The sequence below is a fragment of the Triturus cristatus genome, chromosome 4_2 (assembly GCF_964204655.1).
Source record: "Triturus cristatus chromosome 4_2, aTriCri1.1, whole genome shotgun sequence".
Lineage (NCBI taxonomy): Eukaryota > Metazoa > Chordata > Amphibia > Caudata > Salamandridae > Triturus > Triturus cristatus.
Genome location: NC_140586.1, coordinates 50,572,537 through 50,595,059, shown reverse-complemented (window position 1 = coordinate 50,595,059; position 22,523 = coordinate 50,572,537). Strand labels below are relative to the sequence as shown.

Here is a 22,523-nt window from a genome sequence, read left to right as displayed (position 1 = left end):
GGAAGAAATAAGGACGCATAGTCTGCGGCAGAGGGCACCGTGCAGTGAGGTGGTACTGGGCGACCAGGGGCGCTGAAAGAGCAGGGCACCAATGAGAGCCGAGGGTACACTGAGGGCGCCGCTGTCCACTGAGAAGCACGAGGCACTGAGCGGGCCCTGGGAGCGCTGAGACACGATGCACTGAGGGCGCAGAGGAGAGACGCGCGCGGAAAGCAGGGGAGCATTTAGCACAAGGAGCACCGGGCGAGCATCGAATGGACAGACTGGCGACGAGGGCAGCGACAGCAGAAGTTTAGGGGAAGTGGGGATCAAGTGACAGCACTGAGGGCCCCTCCGTTAGGAGTCGGGCGGTACTGAATACAAGCGATGGCACTGGGGACCTATTCTGGAAGCTGAGGGACATGTTTTTCCGACTGAGAGCTGAAGAGAGTGCGGAGGCAGTGCGGGGGTGAGGGCCGGGGCGGGGGTGCAAGTTCCAAGGAGGGAGCACAGGACGGCAGCGAGATTGGACGCATAGAGATGTCAGTCGTGAGACTTCTGGTCAAGGACACCTGCTGCCGCGAGCTGTCTGCAAAGACGCCCATTGTAAGCACTCGCGAGAGAGCGAGGGGTTCAAAGAGACACCGATACATTTGGGCTGAGATGCCAAGAGAGACAGCCTATCGCAGCCTGGAGAGTGAAAAGGGGAGCACTACACCCGTGAGAAAAAGCGACAAGCGTGAGGCTGAGGAAGAGCCAGTTACACAGATGACGAAAAGTGGCGGCTGACTTAGCTTGAGGGCGAGACAGACTATACGAGTTTGAGCAAAGAGACAGCTAGAACTCGGAGTAAAAAAGACAAAACGATTGCCGATGACAGAGCCTATTCCAGCCTGGAGAGAGAGAAAGAGACAGCTACAAACAGGAGGAAAAACTCCAGACTTGAAGAGGGGAAAGCTAGACGCTTAAGGAGAAGAGACACCCTGGGACTAAGAAAGAGACAGCAACCCGAAAGACCAAAGGTATCGTATAGGTGAACGGGTTTTTGGACTTAAGAAGAGACTGCCACACCTTCAAGACAAGAGACAACATATACTCATTGTACGGACCGAGGACAAGACTGCCAGACACAGGAGCAGGAGACAAGTGTTGTGGACTGGCAGTTTAGGAAGAGACAGCGTCACCCAAGAGGAGAGAGACGTCTAGATTTGTTATAAGCAAGAGCAATTACACCCAATAGGAACGAGAGAGCCTGAACGAAGAAGGGGCAGCCACGCACGAGTGAAGCGACGTCTATCCCGACGATAGGACAGAGTCACCTACACCCAGCAGGAAAAGAGACGCTTCGCCTGGGAGCTGAGAGGAAGACAGCTGTAGCAAAGAGGAAAGGCTGCAAGACACCGCCACATTCGGGAGCAAAAGCGCAGGCAGCACGAGATCATCACACCCAGAAGCAAAAGAAACAAACAAAGTGCATTGGCGCTAAGGAAGAGACAACTGCAAGTGTTCTGATGTGGGAGGGGGAAAAATGTCACCCAGCCTGGGAAGTTAAAGATACATCACAACATCCTTAAGGAAAGAGACACCCATGCTGGAGCAAGAAAAGACAGTTATACAGAGCAGTGCTTAATTTGAGCAGGTGGTTTCCGATGCTCAGCACCGACACTTAACTGTCAACACTTGAGCCCAAGGCTCAGAAAGAGAGCTGCACATTGAATACAAAGAGAGTCCCAAGCTGATGACAAGACAGCTGCACCAAAAAGGACACGAGACCGCAGCCTGAGACAGAGGAAGAGACAACTACACCCAGACTGGGGCTGAGCAAGAGACAGGTACACCCAGAAGAAAAATATGCTCCGAGACTTAGACCCAGCTAGGAGCAGTCACACCCAGGAGAGGCCCCTTGTCTGGGGCAGAAAATGAGACAGCTCCGCCCAGATATAAAATGGACGCCTAGACCAAAGTCGAGGAAAGGCCAGTTACCCCTAGTCCAAGGCCGAGCAAGAGACAGCTTCACTCAGTAGAACAACACAGACTTTCCTTTCCATGGTGAGGAAAAGACAGCCATTCGGCGCCAGGTGCTCAGCATGAGGCCGAAATCGAGACAGCCACTCACTGGAAGAAATCAGAGTCTATCTGGGAACCAAGAAGAGACTGTTGGATGCAGCCGGGGCCCTGCTTACACCCACTATAGACGTCCAGCTAAGGAGTAGACATGCTCAGTGACAGCAAGCGAGGGAACCGAACGAAGCACACCATGGGAGCCCAGACTAACGATGACATCGACATGCTTTCCGTAAGTGTCTGAATACGGCACAGTGACCCCCTCTCTGGGGTGAGATATGGTTCAGCGGTGGGGGTGTACCCACGTGGTCTAGTGTTTAAGCGGCTGGCTGACGAGCTCAGAGACTCGCGCTCTAATTCTCGCTTAGCGACTTTATTGAACTGTGTGATCTTGGACAGCTCGCTGCCCGCTCTGGGAATGCTTAGAAGTAGGCGGCGTTGGCAGTGGCCGGTCACTTCCGAGTGCGCTCGCGATACGGCCCAGGCAGGAATTAGCCGATCCCAGGAGGAGGATTATCGCGCTCCGAGATCTGCCCCTGGTCAGGAAGGGGCCGGACCCTAGTAAAGAAGGAGCCCGGCCTTGGCAGCGCCTCCTGCTGCCACTCCGCTTGTGCCAGCAGCGCCCGAGGGACGCTGACCGGGCTGGCAAGCAGGACCAGGGGCCAGTGCAGAGTGCAGGGGGGTCGCGACTGGCACACATTCCTAAAGGAGTAGAGACTGGCAAGGGGTGCATAAGGACCACCGACTGGCACAGAGCCCAGGAGGGCCAAACTGGCCAAGGGTACAGGAGGACCAGGGACTGGCTAAAGTCAGGACGACGAGACTGACACAGTGAACCGCAGCACCAATAACTGGCTCCGGGTACCGGGTGTCCAGCGACTGGCACCGCGGCCTCTGAGTGCCCCACTGACACAGGAGGCACAGGCTGCCACAGGACTGAGGAGGACCAGTGACAGGCACGTGGTCCAGGAGGACAAGGGACCGCCCAAGCAGAACCGACGACTGGCACACAGCCAGAAAGGAAAGACACCGGCGCAGGGTTCAAAAAAACCAAGGACTGGCCGCAACCCGTAGGATTCGCTGCAGGCATAGGGGCCAGGAGAACCAGAGACTGACACGAGATCCAAGAGCAACAGGGACTACAGGAGGAGCATCGCCACCGGAACGAGGGGCTGACAGGGAGTCCAGGGGAACTAGGAGCTGGTCCAGGGGGCAGGAGAACTAACGCACTGGCCTGGGGGCAGGAAGCAGAGACTCTGGTACGTGATGCCCGAGCACCACAGACTGGCATAGGGTCCAGGAATAGCATGGGCTGGCACAGGGGCCAGGAGGAGTAGAGAGCAACGCAGGGTCTAAGGCATTAACAAGGGTGCAGAAGGAGTCAAGACCCATCTGGGCATCTGCAGCGTCCTGCTCAGAAGAGCCTGTGCCAGTAGCAGTGCAGTATGGGGCGATGACCCCCCACAGGTTCCAGAGCGACTAGAGCAGTGCTGGCATGGGAGTCACGAGGAGCAGGCCTTCCCTGGGCACACACAAGATCCTCCTCACCCCACCATGTTCAGCTTGTGCCACCAGTGACTAAGGGACCCTGACCAGGGGTGGCACTGGGTTCAATGAGCTGGCACCTGGCCTAGGAGGACCAGGGGGCCTCGCTTGGCCATGCGGGGGGTCCTACTCAGGCCCACCATGCTCTGCTTGTGCTGCTGGCTCCTGACTGCCCCCGCCAGAGGGTGCGGGCCTGGCCGCGGCCCAGTGGGTCGCCCACGATACCCCCGAAAGTTGAACCCACTGCGTCTCAGGCAGTTTGTGCCCAACGTGCCAGAGAAAACACTGGGAGCCAGCGGGAAGGCAGAGGGCAAGATCACCCGGAGCTCGGACAGATACGGGGAGCTGGTGCCCAACTACAACCCCGACATTATCTTCAAGGACGAGGAGAACACAGGGGCTGACCGTCTGATGACCGAGGTATCTGCCTGGTGGGGGGTGGGCTCAAGCGGGAGTGAAGAACTCAGTATCAGAGCCGGAGTGTAGAGCTGGCTCTCAATCCCCCCCCCCCACTGTTAACCTTAGCATCACAGTTTCATGCATCCCATTGTGCATCAGATCCCCACTTATAGCGTTGGCCATAGAGACCGGCAGATGTAGAGTTCAGCATCAAAAATGGCCCCAAGTGTAAAGGTGAATGCAGATGTAGAGCTGAGCATCAACCACATGTAGAGCTTAGTATTGACAATGGCAGGTTTAGAGTTGGCTCCCAAGAACCCCCATGTAGAGATCAGCATCAAGAGCCCTTGTTGTAGAGTAGGGTATCCCCAAGACCCTGCGTTAGTCATGGGCATCACTGACTCCCGGTGTAGACACAGGTGTTTAACAACCCACAGGGTGCAGCTAGCCATCGAGTGACCTATGAGTAGAGTTGGTATCAAGAGCCCCAGGTGTAAATTTGGCCACTAGAGCCTCGTGATTAAAGTTGGCTAGTGTCCCAGATGTAGGGCTTGGTATTTAGAGTCCAGGCAGAGGTGGGTATCAACCACAGCCGCTGGTTGAGTATTGGGAGCCCCAGGTGTAGAATTAGGGATAAAAGCCTCAGGTAGAGGTGGGTATCAAAGTCATAGGTGAAGCTGGCATCAAAGGCGTAAAGGTGGATCGCTAACACCCCAAGTCTAGGGATGAGTGTCAGAGCTCGAGATGCAGATTTGGGCATCAGAACCCCAGGAATAGAGTTTGGTAAACAAACCCTCTGGAATAGAGTTAAGTAGTTAAGAATCAGCACTTGGAGTACAGAGGTGGGTATCAAGATCAGCAGAGGTGTATCGCTCATCCTTGTGTGTATGCTCATGTATATCCAAGCACACTCACTAGACATGTTGCTATGGCCATTTAACAGTTTCAAATGTCTGAATAAAGTTGTTAAAAAAAAGATCATCAGGTGCAGAGAACAGGTTTCAGTTTGATTTCAAGAGCCGAAGAGTAGAATGTGCTTTCATTGTGTTGTGCGCCGTACCACGACAAGGAGTTGGGTTTCAAAGCCAGAGGTGCACATCTGGGTAGAATGAGTCCTAGGTGTAGAGTCAGGCCCCCCTGCCCGACAGTATCTAGGGTTTTAGAGACCTGAGGGTAGAGGTTGGTGTTGAGAGTCTCAGATGTAGATTTGGGTATCAGAGTCCTAGGGATAGAGATGGAGATTGAAAGCCGTGGGTATAATATTGGGTATCGGAGGCCAAGGGTAGGGTTGGGTTACGACCACAGCAAGTATCAATAACTCTGTGTAGCTTTTAGCATTGAGAGCTTTGGTGGTAGAGTTGGGTATCAGTAGCCCCAGGTGTACAGTTTAGTCTCAGCAGCTCCTGTGGTAAACATTGGTACCATACAATTCTAGATGTACAGCTGGTCATGTGCCCTAGGTGTAATTTTTGGCATCAGCAGCCCCAAGTGAAGAGCTGGACACTGCATCCTTATAAGCAGAGCTGAGTATCAAAGCCAAGTGCCCCATGTGTGTGTGTGTGTGTGTAGGGTTTGGTATGCAAAGCCTGGGCAGAGAAGGGTATCAACACAGCCTGGGGATTAGAGCTCATTATCGGGAGCCCCAGGTGTAGAGTTGGGGAAAAGAGCCTCAGGTATAACTGGGTGGTTGTATGTGATCTTGATGAAAACCCAACATGTAGAAAATGGTTCTGAAGAATTTGCTTTGTCGAACCAGTGTTGACGAATTTTTCTTTTAGTATGGCTTTCACTAGGTTGAGCAAACCAACCTGCAGAAAGCCATTCTTGGAGAAACTTTCCTTTCTGCATGTTTGATTTTTGCTTTACAGCGTTTAAGAGAGGCCCCCATAGCCCTCCTGTCCCTTTTGTAAGACACTCTTCTCTCCATTTTTTCCCCAAACTCCTTACTTTCTCTTCCACTTTACGCTTGTTCTTTACAAATCCTTTATTCTCCTCCTGCTGTACTCCATTTTTTAACAAATACCTCACTTTGACTCCCGCTATATTTCCTTTTTTAAACCCCTTACTCTCTACTGCTTTACTCCAATTGTTTTACAAACCCCTTAATGCCTCTTTGCTCCCCTTTTCAAACCATTTTACTCCCCTCCCCTCCAGCTTTACTCTTTAAAAAAAAATCAAACCTATTACTTCTCCTTTAGATTTACACCCCGGCTTTTGCAAACTCCTAACTCCATCTCCAGTTTTACTCCCTTTCTTCAGACCCCTTACGCTCACCTCACAATATTCCATTTACTTTTCAAACTCATACTCCTTCCCCGCTTTATACATATTGTTTTTTTAAACACCTTTATCCTCCTTCGTTACTCACTTTTATAACGATCCTCTTACTCCCACTCTGCTTTACTCCCTACTTTAAAACCCTTACTCCACCCCAGCTGTACTCCAATATATTATAAAAGCACTTAATCCCCCTGTCCCCTACTCGCACTTTTTACGACCCCCTTACACCCCGTCCTCATTTATTTCCTTTTATTTTATTTACAACCCCTTACTCCCTCTGTACTTTAAAACACCTCTTCCCCTCCCTCTTAATTCCCATCTATTTTTGCAATCCCCTTACTCCCACTCCTGATTTATTAACCTTTTTTTTAATACAAACCCTTTATTAGCCTCTATTAGCCTCTATGGTACCCTTAAAAGTGTATACCAACCCCATTTCCATTCTTACGTCTTTGGTACGCTTTCCTCTTCTTTGTCAGCATTTACTTTTCCACCAAAACACTATATTTTAATAGAAAACATAGATTGTCATTTTAACTTTTCCCTAAAACGACGTTTCATCAAACTGTTTTCGTCGGACTGATTTTCTTCATTTTAGGAATTCGTCAAAATGACAAATTACCGAGGTATTGAGTTTTTACTCTTTTCTTTTCCCGTTATGTATGACTTGATTTCTATATGTACAGCACTCTGATACCCGAACCGGTCATGTTCGCGCTATATAAAACTCCTCAAATAAACAATCAAATAAAGAAATATCAAAGTCATAGGTGGAGGCTGGAATCACAGCCATAGTTGGATAACGAACGCCCCAAGTCTAGAGCTAAAGACACATAATTGATGGACGGAATGCAGAACAAATGAAAACATTCACCCCCAGTCAAGAGATCTGGGTTAAATCCATCATTCTTTTGCTCACCATGCCACCCCAGTTTAGACCTGGCTATATGCAAATCAGTCTTGACCCTGTGCCTCATGGGAACAGTCCAGCCCGAACTGCCAAGCCAGATCCTCCCTGGACCAGAAACAAGCATCCTAGGACCGGTTTCGGGGTTTCACCCCTCTTCAGCCAGGATACTTTGTATCCAGTGGCACAGTGAGCCCAGGACTCACGTCTGAGCATACCTGGCGCACTTAGGGCGAGAAAGCAAAAGACACATAATTGATGGACAGAATGCAGAACAAATCAAAACATTCACCCCCAGTCAAGAGATCTGGGTTAAATCCATCATTCTTTTGCTCACCATGCCACCCCAGTTTAGACCTGGCTATATGCAAATCAGTCTTGACCCTGTGCCTCATGGGAACAGTCTAGCCCGAACTGCCAAGCCAGGTCCTCCCTGGACCGGAAACAAGCATCCTAGGATCGGTTTTGGAGCTTCACCTGGCTTGGCAGTTCGGGCTTGACTGTTCCCATGAGGCACAGGGTCAAGACTGATTTGCATATGGCTGGGTTCAAACTGGAACGGCATGGTGAGCAAAAAAACAATGGATTTAGGTCCAGATCTCTGTACTGGGGTGAATGTATGACATTGTTCTGCATTCTGTCCATCAACTGTTGTTTTTGCCCAAGTCTAGAGCTAAGCATCAACTCTCAAGATGCATATTTGGGGATCAGAAACCAAGGTTTAGAGTTGGCTAAAAAATCATCAGGAACAGCATTATGTTTCAGCGCCTCGAGTACAGAGATGGGTTTCAAGATCCATAGGTGTGGAGACAGGTTTCAGCGCCCCAAGTGCAAAGTTTGAAATCAAGAGCCCAAATGTCGAGTTTGGTTTCAGGGATCCTTGTATCTTGCTTCTTATCAAAGCTCCGGGTAGTTAGTTGGGTATGAAAGCCACAGGTGTATAGATGGGTACAAGGAGCCCCAGGTGTAGAGTCGAGCCCCAGTGCACCAGGTGCAGAGTGGGGTTTTAGAGCCCCAAGTGTAGAGTTTGGTGTTGAGTTTCAGGGGATGAGCTGGGTACCGGAGTCCTATGTTTGAGATGGGTAACAGAGCTACAGTTTAGAACTATCAGCACCACAGTAGATGCAGGGGAGTGAGAGCCACATGTTTAATAGTGAGTGACACAGCCCAAGTGTACAGCTGAGTATAAAACCAGCAAGGCAAAGTAGTATGTTTACAAACCTTAGGTATTGAGGTGACTCAAAATTGCGGGGGTATGGTTGTGAGGGACTTGGTGAGGTGTTGGACTTGGTTTCAGAGTCATAGGTGTAGAAATAGTTGTAAGATGTTGGTTTCAGAGCCACAGGTGTGGAAATAGTTGTACGGTGTTGGTTTCAGAGCCACAGGCGTGGAAATAGTTGTGAGGGACTCGGGTGAGGTGTCAATTTAAGAGCCACAGGCATGGAAATAGTTGGGCGGGACTCAGGTGAGGTGTTGGTTTCATAGCCACAAGAGTGGAAATAGTTGTGAGGGAATCGGATGAGGTTTTGGTTTCCGAGCAACAGGCGTGGAAATAGTTGTGAGGGAATCAGGAGAGGTGATGGTTTTAGAGCCACAGACATTGAAATAGTTGTGAGGGACTCAGGTGAGTTGTTGGTTTCAGAGCCACAGGTGTGGAAATAGTTGTGAAGGACTCGAGTGAGGTTTTGGGTTCTAGAGCCACAGGCGTGGAAATAGTTGTGATGGACTTGATGAGGTTTTGGGTTTTAGAGTTCAGGTCTTTTCAGCCCATGTGTGAGGCTTGCTATAGTTATCTAAAGGTCCGGAGATGGGTATAAATAAAAGCCTCAAATAGGCTTTGGCATCAGAACCCTGTTTAGAGGTTGATATCAGAGCCCTTAGGGTGCTGGTATCAGCATGGTACCAGAGCCCAAAAGTGTAGCGTTTGACATCAGTGCTCAAGGTGTAGAGTTGAATGCCACACTCACAGGTGTAGAGATGGGACTCACCTCCTTAAGAGTAGGTTTGTTTTTAAGGACCATTGGTGTACAATTGAGAATTGAGATTCCAGGTAGATTTGGGTATCAGAACACCAAAAAGAGTTGGGTTATGATACCTCCAGGCATAAAGTTAGGTGTGAAAATCACAGAGTTAGGCCTATATCTACAAGCGATACCTGGCATGTCAGGTTACAAAGCTGAAGGTATGCAGTTGAGTCAAGGGCCCCAGGCAGATTTTGGTACAGGATCCCTAGGTAGAAAGGGACATTGGATCCTCAGACGTTTTATCAGGTATTGAAAGCCATGTATAGTTGGATGTGGGGAGTCTCACGTAGAGCTGAGTACTGGAGTCCTCGGTTCATTAGTTATTGGACCCCAGCTTTTGAGTTATATTTCGGTGCCACTGAGGTAGCCCGGTTTTGAGAGCCCCAAGGATGTTTAATATTACACCCCTCCCCAAGAAGGAGCCTGGTATCAGAACCTAGAGTCGAGGTTGGTATTGGAGCACAAGTCTAGGTGTAGAGCTGAGTATCCGAACTCTAAGTGTAGAGCTGAGTATCCGTATTCTAGGTGTAGAGCTGAGTATCCAAACTCTAGGCATAGAGCTGAGTATCAGTTACTATGCGTAGAGTTGAGTATCTAAACTCCAGGTGTAGATCTGAGTGTCCAAACTCTAGTTGTAGAGCTGAGTATCGGCTACTAGGCATCGAGCTGAGTATCCAAACTCTAGGCGTAGAGCTGAGTATCGGCTACTATGCGTAGAGTTGAGTATCTAAACTCTAGGTGTAGATCTGAGTGTCCAAACTCTAGTTGTAGAGCTGAGTATCGGCTACTAGGCATCGAGCTGAGTATCCAAACTCTAGGCGTAGAGCTGAGTATCTAAAATCTAGGTTTGTGAACGCCCTCTATGCCGGAACCACCACTCTCCTCCTCAAGCGCCTCCAAACTATCCAAAACGAAGCAGTAAGAGTCATCCTGGACCTGCTCAGGTGATCCCACATAACCCCACACCTCCGCAGCCTGCACTGGCCCCCCATCAAGAAGAGATGCCACTTCCAACTGCCCACCGAAGCCTATAAGGCCCTCCACAACACAAGGCCAAAATACCTGAACTGCCTGACCTTCCACCAGCTCACCAGACACCTGCGGTCTGCCTCCCTGGCCCTTGCCACCGTCCCCCACATCCATCGCACCCGAGCCAGAGGACGCACCTTCTCCCACCTCGCTGCCAAGGCGTGGAACAGCGCTCCATCCATCTCCGAACCTCCACCTCCCTCACAGAATTCAGGAGCGGCCTCAAAACCTGGCTGTTTGTATAGCTTCATCTCACGCAGCGCCTAGACACCCCCCGGGGAGATTAGGGTGCTATGCAAATTCTTATTGGTTGATTGATAGGTGTAGAACTGAGGAGAGTAGTTGGCCTAACGGCTAGGGCGGTCAACCTCGAATCTGGGGAACTGGGTTTGTGTCTCGGCAATGACGCTGAACATCCTGTGATTCTGGGCAAATCACTTAATTTCCCCATGCTTAACAAAAATAAGAATGTGTCCTCATGTAATACAACTGGTGCTATGTAAAGCGCTCTGATACCCAATACCTTCAGGTCAAGTTTGCGCTTTATAAAACTCCGTAAAATTTTAAAAATAAAATAGAACTGAGTATTGGCTACTAGGCATAGAGTTGAGTATTGGCTACTCGACTCTACACCCTGAGCTTTAGGCATTGAGTTGAGTATCGAGAGCCCAGGGTGTAACATTGAATATCAGGAGTCCAGGGTGTAGAGTTGAGTATCGAGAACCTAGGGTGTAGATTTGAGGGGCAGAGTAAGCATTGAGGAACCCTGTGTTGCATTGCAAAGAAGACCCCATAAGCCGTAATGCCAGCTCAGTCTCAACCCCCCTTACCATAACTGTCCTGCCCACACCTTTTCTGCGTAATCTCAACTCAGCGCCCTATCCCAAGTCTACCATTGCTCTAAAGTTTCCAAACTCACCATGCCCCCTTCCTGATCCTAACTCTAAGCTGAACCCTAACATTAACCCCAGCTCCAACCATGCCCCCCGATTCTAAACCTACATTTCGTAGTTACTCCTTAACACTAACCCAAGCCTGATTCTAAACACACTCTAATCTTTGCCTTACACTAACCTCACTAAACCCAGTCCTTCACATCCCCTAACTTTATCCCAAACGGGCGGGCCCATAATCCTGACCCAGGTGCCCTGTTTTTCCAGGGCGCTCCCTTTGGCTGCTCTCTGGCAATTGCAAACTCTGCTTTTGTCTGAGGTTCCTTCTCTGTCCCTTCACATATCACAGCCCCTTCCTGGGTCCTGTCTCTTTGTGTCTGTCCTTGCCTCTCCCTGGCTCTCTTTAACCATATCCGCGGCCCCTCTTTGCCTCTTCTAGTGCCTCGGGTTGCCCTTCCATGCTTCTCCTGGTGCTTCTCATTTCGCCTTCTTTACTCTCATTGCTTCTCCCAGTGCCTCTCATTTGCCCCATCTTGCATCTCCTAGTCAGTGCCTCTCATTGCCTCTACTAGCGCTTCTCATTGCCCCTGCGTGCCTCTCCCAGTGCCTTTCATTGCCCATCTATGCTTCTCATAGTGCCTCTCATTGCCCCTCTGCCCTCTCATTGTCCTTTTGTGCCTCTCATTTTCCCCTTTTTGCCTCTCCTAGTGCTTCTCATTGCCCCTCATAGTGCCTGTAATTGCCTTCCGTACCTCTCCTAGTGCTTCTCATTGCCCCTCAAAAAACCTGTAATTGCCCTCCGGGCCTCTCTTAGTGCCTCTCCTTGCCCTTCTATGCGTCTCCTAGTGCCTTTCGTTGCCCCTTCTGGCCTCTCATCACCCATGTTTGCCTCTCCTAGTGCCTTTCATTGCCCAAGGAGGGCACTGCGTGCCTCTCCTAGTGCCTCTCATTGCCTTCCATGCCCCTCATAGTACCTCTCATTGCCTCTCCTAGTGCCCCTCGCTGCGAATCCTTGTCTCTTATTGCCCGTCCTTGCCTCTCCTAGTGCCTCTCATTTCCCCTTTTTGCCTCTCCTAGTGCCTCTCACTGCCCCCGCAGACTCTCGGCTTCTCTGCCGCCATAGCATTGCCTCGTGTACCGGTGCAGTCCGGTACCTGGAGCCGAGCTCGTGGGATGGAGTAGAGGACCACGGGGACTCGGAACTATCACGCCGTAGAAGGGGTCACGTTCTACGTGTACCGGATGCACAGGTGGGGGTCATTTAAGGGTCATATCGGTAATTGGTTTCTATTGACGATCCGTCCGCTTTCTCCGTTCCAGGCCCTGTCCCTCACTCAGGGCGCTGCCGCTCTCATTTTTCTCTTCTCCACATTTCCCCCCCTCATCACTTCTCTCATCCCTTCACCTTCTCTTCTCTTCCTCCAGCTGCTTCCCTTTAATTCACCTCTTCCTTTACACATCTCCCTTTTTCCTTCCTCTCTGTTCTCACCTTCTCCCCCTTATCTTCGGCCTCTTTATTACCTCTTACTATTTTTTCCAACTACTCTCTCGCCTCTTCTTCTCCATCCTCCCTTCTCTTCCTCTCTCCTAGGCTCTCTCCTCACCCACTCTAACCCCTTTTTTTATCCAATTAACCCCTCTTTTCCCCGCTTTCTTGTTTCCTCTTCTCATCTGGGCTCCCCCCTCCTCTCCATTCCCTTCTCATCCCCTGTCCTCCTCTCCTCTTCACTTCCTGTCCCTCCCCACTCCATCCTCTTCTCTCCTTCCTGCCCTTCCCATCTCCTCTCCTCTCCTCTCCCATCTCCTCTCCCTGCCCTCTCCTCCGTTCCCCTTCCCCCTCTGCTGTCCCCTCCTGTTCTCTGCTCTCCTCTCACTTTCCCTCCCCTCTCCTCCCCAACCCCCCCCTCCTTCTTCCCCTTCTACTCTCCTCTCCAGTCCCTGCCCTTCTCCCATCTTTCTCTCATCCTTTGCTCTGCTGTGTTCCCCCAGGCCCACTCCTCTCTCCTCTCATTCCCTCCCTTTCCTCTCCTTCTCCCGTGCCGTCTCCCCCCCCCTCTCTTTGTCTCATGCCCTCTCCCCTCTCCCTCCCCATTCCTCCCTCGCTCCTTTGTCTGCTGTTCTTTCTCGCTGGAATGACAGCCATCTCAAGGATTTTCAAACTGCTACTTCTTGGTGTTGATAAACAGTGTTCTACGTCAGAGGAACCGGACTCGGCAGAGTCTGCGCTGAGAATATCCCGAGGCTGCCTGACACAGCACGTGAGGTGCCCCTGGAGGTGCCACGAAACTGCCCGACACTTCCATGTGAGACTGCCCCGACACTTCCCCATGAGACCGCACTGACACTGCCCTTAGATTGTCCATAAGGCTGGACCAGTGATATACACACGTTCCAAGTTTTGTTTTGTGCTTTGTTATCTCTAAGTTCTAGTTTCTTTCCTGTCCTGGTATCGCTGAGGTCTTGTTCCTGCCCAGTTATCTCTGAGGCCTTGTTCCTGCCCTTGTATCTCTGAGGTTCTGCCCTGGTACCTCTGAGGTCTTTTTCCTATCCTGGTATCTCTGAGGTCCTGCGCTGGTATCTCTGAGGTCTTTTTCCTGTCCTGGAATCTCTGAGGTCTTTTTCCTGTCCTGGTATCTCTGAGAATTCTGGTCCTGCCTGGTATCTCTGAGATTCTGGTCCTGCCTGGTATCTCTGAGGTCTTTTTCCTGCCCTGGTATCTCTGAGGTCCTGTCCTGGTATCTTTGAGCTCCTGTCCTGGTATCCCTGAGGTCTTTTTCCTGTCCTGGAATCTCTGAGGTCTTTTTCCTGTCCTGGTATCTCTGAGATTCTGGTCCTGCCTGGTATCTCTGAGGTCTTTTTCCTGCCCTGGTATCTCTGAGGTCCTGTCCTGGTATCTTTGAGCTCCTGTCCTGGTATCCCTGAGGTTCTGGTCCTGCCCTGGTATCTCTATGGTCTTTTTTCTGCCCTGGTACCTCTGAGGTCCTGCGCTGGTATCTCTAAGGTCTTTTTCCTGCCCTGATATCTTTAAGGTCCTGCCCTGGTATCTCTAAGATTTTTCTCCTGCCCAATTACTTCTGAGGTTCTGTCCTGGTATTTCTAAGATATTTTTCCTGCCCTGGTATCTCTGAGGTCTTTTTCTTGCCACTGCCCCAGGTTTACGTGATTTTGTTAATCTGGGGTAGCATCAAAATCCATGGGTGTTACCATGGGTGTTGCGTGGGAACACCCACAGCAACACTCATGAAACACCTCCTTGATGCAAAGTAAGGCAACGAGGCACTTTGCGCTGCCTTGCCTCACTCCATATCTATGAGGCCATGCAAAGCCAAGCAGGGTGGCTTCGCGTGGCTTCTTAGATATGATTTAGAGGCCTGTGTGCTCCGATGGTGCAGGCCTCCTGTAAATGGGGCCCTAACTGAATACTGTGTCATAGTGCATCAGGAGATTGTACCCGAAAATACAGATTTGAGAAGCGCCATGGAAAGTTGTCTTGTGAAGTAATATTATTTACCAATATGCCTCTTTTTGAAATCGTCATGAACACAACGTACCTTGTCTCACCTAAACAAAATGGACTATCATTTTCATGCATTTTCTTTTGTGTCAATTCTATTCTTCCGTATTGATGGTCCCAAATATTCACATATATTTCTCAGTCTGTTATTAGTCATCATTTTTTTTACTTGTACCGCACAAGCATGCTCCGAGTCTTGCTCCCTTCCCCAGGAGCGGCTTCTCCGCTAAGGCGAAGGAGCGTTGCCCCTTTGCTCTCAGAGCAGGAAAAATAAAATGATAATAACCTCGTTATTATCGTTTTATTTTTCGCTACAGGGCTGGGTTAGGGCGGAACTGGGGTCTCAAGTGGACTGGAGGAGTGGTGACACATGCAAAGTGCGCATGGCGGTTTGGCCGTCTGTCTTTGGCTGGCCAAACAGTCATGCACACTTTGCATGTTGCCCACCAGGCTGTAATACACACCCCGTCTAAATGCCGAACCACGGCGCCCAGACCAATCACAGCAGCGTTGTGATTGGCTTAGGGGAGCCTGTGTGCTTCCGGGATTGAAGCTGAGGAGAAGGCGGCTTCAAGAAGGGCCCGAAGCTGAGGAGAGACAGCAGCTGTAAAAAGAAAAGATTTTTTTTCATCCCCTCCACCCTGCCCTCACCCTGCCACCCTTTACTCTGCCAGCCGCCACTGCCTTCCCTTCTCTAACCAAGTACGATGTTAGTTTCAGTATTTCCCGGAGCAAAATCGATTTTGTAGGGCATTTTCTTTCTAGTTGAAGTAACCATGTTGCGTCTTTGAAAAAACGTCATTTTGAATGTAATTGCAATGTGTATAATTTTGCAAACGTGCTCCACATTTATATTTATTTCCCAGTACCCTATCAGCTTTTTCTGGAGAGCCCGATAGGGACCCGTCTCACTACCTGCATTTTGGAACTGCCGGTGTAGAGCACTGTCAGGACCCGACCCACATAAAGCCCTGAGTAGGACCTTTTACTTCTCAGTCCTTGCCTCACAGCCCGTGCCACACAAGTCCGGGGGTGTGGTACCTGCAAATCTGCAAGAAGATCATGTCAGTGCCCTGGTGGGTCAAGGGGGCCCTGTCCCCGCCCACACCGCTGGTCCATGTCCCACAGAGGCCCCGTCCCGCCACCCAAGGGTACAGGGTTTCTTGCACCAAAACAGAGAGCCAAGCGAAGCAAGATCCCAGGGCTAGTGGGCACTCACCTAAGCCTCATCTAGAAGATGGCCACCGGAAACGGGGGCACTAAAGAGGGCAGGAGCTTGGTAAGGGTGTCCATCAGTTGAGCAAGGACAGGAGATTCAGGTACACTTCCGGATAGAACCAATGAGTAAAGGAGTTGAGACTCCTGGGAGCTAATAACCAGTCGCCCCAACTAGAACATGGGTATGGCATGGGGGGCCGAATGGGTAGCCCCAAGTTTACAAGAGCTGAGGCCTGGTGTGTACTTATGGTAGCGCCAAGTGTAACAAAATCTAAGGATTGGAGAATGCTGGCAGGTAGAGCAACTGCCAAAGGCTGGCACGCACTGGGCACAGAATTCCCTGGTGATGGGCACTCTGGAGAGAAGAACTCCCAGATATGGAAGCCGTGCGTCAACAGCGTGGTCCAATGTCAGTCACTCAGAGGTATACAAGAATCTTATATTTACATACTAAGGATGATGCAATGCAATCCAGAGCAAGTACTTGAGGCATCCAGCTGCAACAGTGAATAAGGGACTGAGGGACATATTTATAAAGAAATGGCGCAGTGCTGCCAGCAATTTAGCAGCGCCAAGCTGCTTCATTTAAAAAAGGCAGGGATGTGCCATATTCACAAGAATACAGCGCACCACTGTGTTTTCCCTTGCATCTGCACTAAAAAATCTGCTTAGCTCCAAAGCAGACAGCCTTGCACCATGGTGCACGGGTGCCCGCTTTGAAGGGATGATTGATTAGGCGCAGGAAGGGACACCTTCCTGCACATGAACAATCATTAAAGGTGATTTGTTCCTCCTATGTGTGCTGCAGAATGCAACACACATAGAAAGTGCAAAACATGAGGATAAATAAAAGTATTTCCCCTCGTTGCGCCACTCTAACGCCTGCTTTTCAATGGCGTTAGTTTTTGGCACTGCATCAGATCTAGAGATCCTTGTATATCTGGGGCAGTGTCAAAAAGTGTGCCGTGGTGGAATGCCCACGGCAACACCTATGGCACGTACCTTTGATGCAGATAACTACATTAAAGGGTACAATATTTACAATGCTGCGATAAGCCACACAAAGTTGCTTAGCGCCGCATTGTAAATATGGAGCAGGGCATTGTGCCACCGGAGCCTCTTAAAAATTGATGCTCCAGTACATGTGCCCCTAAGTGTTTTGCTCACAATCACAAGTTTTTGGACCCCGGCCAGGATTCAAGTTTGGTTCCTCAGGTCTCAATTTGGCAGCTCTAGCTGTAGGCCAAATCTCTTGAACTTTTTGGGCCCCCCTACTTTGTCAAAACATATTACTCGTGCTCCTCAGTAACTTCATAGCTAATATTCTTCTCCCGCCTCATACTTCAACCCTACAGCATGAATATCACTGGTTTAAATGGAGTCATGTGTTGTGCAGGTGACCCAGAGGGTACTCAGGAAATGCTTAGAATGTGATCTTCCATGGGACATTTTAATAAACTGTAGAAATAGTGCAACCCGCAACCAAGGTATACAGAGAATATAAGCAGATCCAAACCCAGAAGAGATTATGTCAAATTCTGTGCAATGCCAAATTAAACAAGAATTTGCAATCAATGCAATAGGTCTAGCATTACTGAAAGTTTGAGCTATTGGTGGTTCAAATAATAATGCAACGCCAATAACTCAAACTTTCAGTAATGCAAGACCTATTGCATTGCAAACAAGGCTGCAGGTTAAGCAGCTATATGAAGGATTGATTAGCAACAATTGCAAAAGTAATGTAGCCCTGAAAAATAACTCTTTCCGGAGTGAACAAAGAGCCATCTTGGTAAGGTCTCTTCCCCTTGGAGCATGCTCAGTGGCACAAAGAGCTAACCATAACAGCCATATTGACAAAGCTCCCGCCTGGATCGGGTTGTTAATAGGCATCAGGTGGTCCCTGAGAGCATGTGAGGCCGGGCAGTGATCTTAGTGTTAAAAAAAAAAACAACAGAACATGTCCGCGCTTACTCCTCCTCCCAGCCACCCGGCTCAATGTAACCGATAATGAGAAAGAAACTCCTTTTCACATACACCACATGAGGGTTTACGCTCAAGAAAAGCAAGGATGAAAACACCTCCATTAAGGATTACAGCTAAATTTTCATGGTGGCAATGCGGAGAAAACACACTTGTTTAGCCCCAACCACGCGCACAAAGTTAGGCTGATTAATGCATTACAGAAGTGGAGCTTCAATTCGGGGACCTGCTTTCTTTATTTCTGTAAGTGCTTCCTGTTGAGGTTTAATTTTTGTGACACTGACCTGCCCGGCACCAGCAGCAATCAGATTCCGCACCAGGAACGTCCAGAAGACAACGCCTACGTTGTGTTATAAAGAAGCGATCTCAGAGGGGTGGTGGGGAGGGGCCAGCAGTGTTGTGGGAGGAGTTAGAGGGTTGGCATTCTTAAAGCAAAAGTAAGTAATTTAAAACAAATCTGAAGAGGCATGAAGCGAGGCGGCCTGCCATTGAGCGGGGAGGGGAGGGAGTGTCTTACTGCAGATTTGGCTTGTTTACGTGACAAAGCGTATCTGCTGTTTCCCAACGTGTGTGCTTGGTGCAGCGGCCCTGGCTACTTTTTACGGCGCACTGGGGTGCCGCGACACAAACATTGTGAATCACTGAGAAGCTGTTAATTTTAATTAAGCACAAAAAAAAATGAAGCAATCTTTGAGGGTTCCTGGGGGTGGGCAAGCAGTGTTGTGGGATGGGTAAGGAGTTCGGCATGCTTAAAACTAAAGCATATCATTTTAAAAAAATCTGACGAAGCGTAAAGCGAGGCGGCTGGTTGTGGAGCGTCTTTAAAAGATAAGGCGTGGCGTCCATGATCGTTGCCACGCTGAGCCATGAAAACACCCGGACTCTGGTTTGCTGAAGCAGAGAGCGGAGAATCTGTTGTGCCTGCAACAGCAGCTAGGAGAAAGTGATTAAGAAAATATTGCTGACAAACAGTTAATAAAACATACTGAGTAACAACACATGTAACAGGGGCAGTCCTCATGGAAGATTACAACAGGAGAAAAGGAGGTACGGAGTAGCTACTAAGGCTATTAACGAATCAAAAGCCACAATTTACAAAGGACAATTTACAAAGGATGAACTCCAACTGCCTCCAGCTCAATGGTAATAAAACCAAGGTGCTGTTGGTGGGGAAGAACAGGAGCCTGTGGAATGAGCAATGGAGGCCATCCACTCTCGGCAGTATGCCTATCCCCAAGACAGTGGTTAGAAATTTGGGAGCTTGAATGGACTCCTCCCTCAGTTTTCTAGACCACACCAAGAAGGTAGCTGGAACTTGTTTTGGTCTTCTTCGGGATCTTAGACCCATGTTGGGGTTTTTTGACCCTCCCAGCCGTCAGCTTATTGTCCAGGCGGCGATCCTGTCAAGACTTGACTACGCCAGCTCGCTCCTTCTCAGAGCTAACCAGGCTGAGGTGGTGCGCCTACAGCGAGTTCAAAATGCTGCTGCCAGAGTTCTGCTGGGGCTTCCGCGTAGGTGCGCGACAGCTGCTGCTCTTTGTCAATTACACTGGCTGCCTATAGCTAAGCGAATCAAATTTAAGGTTCTTTGTCTATCTTTTAAAATTCTTAAATTCGCGTCTCCTGGACTTCTGGCCAATTTGTTGACACCTTATGTGTGTGGCCGCCACCTTCGCTCCCTGGGGCAACACTTGGTGGTGGTTCCCCGCGTGAAGCGTCTCCGGATGGGGGGGCGGTCTTTTCGCTGCCTGGCAGCTAAACTATGGAACTCGCTGCCGCTTCACATTCGCAGCATGGATAGCCTGCTGACCTTTCGCAAAGCCATCAAGACCTTCCTTTTTCCTGCGTTGTAATCTGGTCTTCTCCGGTCTTTCTTTTTCCCTTTTTTCTGTTTGAGCCCTTCTTTTTGTTTCTGCTCCTCTACTGTTAGCGTCGGGACGCCATTTTGCTGAGGCAGCTGTGCGCTTTATAAACCCAGTAAACATAACACAACATAACAGAAGCCAATTGAAAAGATGGGCGGAAAGTGGATGGAGCTTAAAGTCCATACCTGAATACAGCATGTCTTGAAGAGACAGCACAAGGGCTGCCTATGCAAGACCTAAAAAACAAATAAGGGGTGCCTCAAACGCCTCTGGCAGCTTCACTATGTGGGGAGAACATTTGGAAACAGACTACAAAAAATAGAGCTTGCCTAGATATCTTCCCACAAAAATGTGAACCCACCCCTGAAACCACTAGGAAGCCCTTGCACGCAAATGTGCTAGGACTGAAGTTAAAATAGTCATTTAAAATGAAGGCAGCCCTAAAATACAGGGACGAGAGTATTCCAGGAGTTAGGCTTTGAATAACGGCGGCAATTTATGTTGGGAGATATTTGTACAAGAGCAAGATTTTGACAGTCTGTGGTTTTGAATCTAAGGCCTGGAATTCCTAATGGTTGTGTAGGTGTTGATGTGGCATGTCGCAATTTTGCACTGCAGCCACGGACCTTTTTCATGGCACCTAAATGGACGCTTTGCATTTCTTTGCGCAGCTATGTGACTAGCAAGTGACCACACAAAATGCTAGTAAATAACCGCCATGTTTCTGTAAAAGATGCTTTTGTAGTCTCTGTTTTTACATGAGCCCATATGATGGGTCTTGTTTAACCCTGGGCGTAGTTCGCGTAGTAGCGCTACACGTAGCTACGCAAAGTGCACTTCGCACTACGCGAGATACGCGTAGTACTACGCAAACTGCGTAGTGCTCTGTTCGCGATGATTGCACAGAGCCGGATGCTTGTCCGCACTGTGCAATCATTGAAAACGGCATCTTGCACATTGCGAGCTGTTCTTTTCTGCCGCTCGAGTAGATTTTTACTCGAGCGGCAGCTTTCTCAACGTGGACTGGTAGTTTCTCATTGCGAGCATACGCGACCACTCGCAATGGGAAACCTGACCTCCCCGCGTTGAGAATCTCGCCGGGAGGTTTATTTTCCACGCTCGCGATCGGCAACTTGTTGTTGCTGATCGCGAACAAGGAAAAAGTCTCGCCGTGTGAATAAATACAACAAAGGTTAGGTGAGATTGATTGTTCTTTTCATGCCTTCACTGTTTCTTAGTGTGGTTTAGGGGGCAGCTGTGTCTAGTGCAGTTGAAGTTTTGTCAGAAGACTTTTCCCAGCTGTGGTTTTGTCAGGTACCTACAAAGGCGTACTATGTGTCTACATCAAGCCCTGGTTTGGTTTTTGGTGCTGATTGTGTTATTACCATCAAAGGCTGTTAGAGTGGCAGAGAGCTTGAAGAAAAAGTGAGGTTCATTAGTGGTTGGGTGATAGGTTAATTTCGGTGAATGTGGTTGAAGGCTGGGTGCAGTCCAATTGTGGGGGATATTGGCATGACTAGGCGTCAGAATCTTATCCCCATGGGGAACTTTTGCAGCTCTACTTTCTTCATTAGTTTCCACTAATCTCCACTAGTCCACAGCATGGGTTAGCTTGTGCTACTGCTACTGTTGGGAAAGTTGGATGATGTTATGTACACCTTCTAGTTCAGTGAGGTTTGATGGTGGTGGGGTGGTGTTGTGGTAGCAGAATATTAATTAACGGTTGTGTGATGTTTGTTCACGATTTGGCAATGTTGGTTGGTGGACTGGTGATTTTGTCTGGGTGGTGTTGTACATTGCAAGGTTGAGTGGCAATGGCTGAGGGTTGATGGGGTTCAGTGAGGTTAAAGAGTGGTTAAGAAAGGCTGGATGGCGGTTTGGTTCTGTCTATTTGAGAGGAACGTGGCACAATGCCAGATTTCAAATGCTAATATAAACCTCTGATAAATCACTGCTTGCTTACACTGGCCCTAGCACGTGGCAGTTTACAGACACTGATAGTGTCTGTCAAGTTGTGTACCTACCAGTGTCAGCGACCTCGGTTGGTGGTTGTGTGATATTGGTTGCTCGTCTGATAGGTGTATAATGAACCATTGACTCAGGCGTGGTATTGGCTGTGTGACGGTCAGTGGATGGGTGATGTTGGTGGCTGGTTCTGTTGTGTTGGTTGGTAATGTTGGGTGCTGGATGGGAAATGCTGGCTGGTATGTTAGTGAGTATGTACGTATGTATAAATATTTGGAGAGTGCAAACTCTGCTAGTGATCAAGGGAGCTCTGAAATGGACAGGAGCCTTGAGATACTCACTTACAATGAGGCACAATATTAATGGGTGGAGTTCGAATGTGCTTTGGTGGTTGGGAAATGTTGGTTGGTCATTGGGCCATGTTGGTTGGTTGATGTTGATTTGTGGTTGAGTAGGGTAAAGATGGGTGATGGTCTGGTGATGGTGGTGAAGTAGTGATGTTTCGTGATTCTGTGTTGTTTGTTGGTGGTGTGACAATGCTGAGTGGATGTTTTGAGATTAAGCGAGGATGGCTGATGACTGGGTGACGGTCTGGGAGGCAGGGTGATGTTTGGGCGTTGTCCAGTTGTGGAGGAGGCTGACACAGGGCAAGGCCTCGGAATCCAACCTTCCTAGGCCCTCTCTCACCCGCCCTTCACCCAGTCCCCTAGTTCCGATCCCACGGTGCCCTTTCCCGGGCACAACCGCCTGGGAGCCTGCGCCTGAAAAGAGCCTTTGTGGAGGGAGCTGAGGAGTGAGCTGGTATGTCCTGAACTCAGGGGCTCAGAATTCTCGCCCAGTTAAGTAATTCTGGGGACGGAG

The 22,523-nt window shown here is 49.5% G+C and overlaps 1 protein-coding gene across 1 annotated transcript in view; it reads left to right on the top strand.

Annotated features, from left to right (window-relative positions):
* The first annotated feature begins 431 nt into the window (after positions 1–431).
* The window catches only part of DHH (desert hedgehog signaling molecule), a 107,137-nt gene continuing 85,045 nt past the window's right edge, over positions 432–22,523 (top strand). Inside the window, exon 1 of the mRNA XM_085600425.1 lies at positions 432–4,008. Within this exon, the coding sequence (XP_085456551.1) occupies positions 3,703–4,008 (306 nt within the window). The 5' untranslated portion in view covers positions 432–3,702. The remainder of the gene's footprint in view (positions 4,009–22,523) is intronic.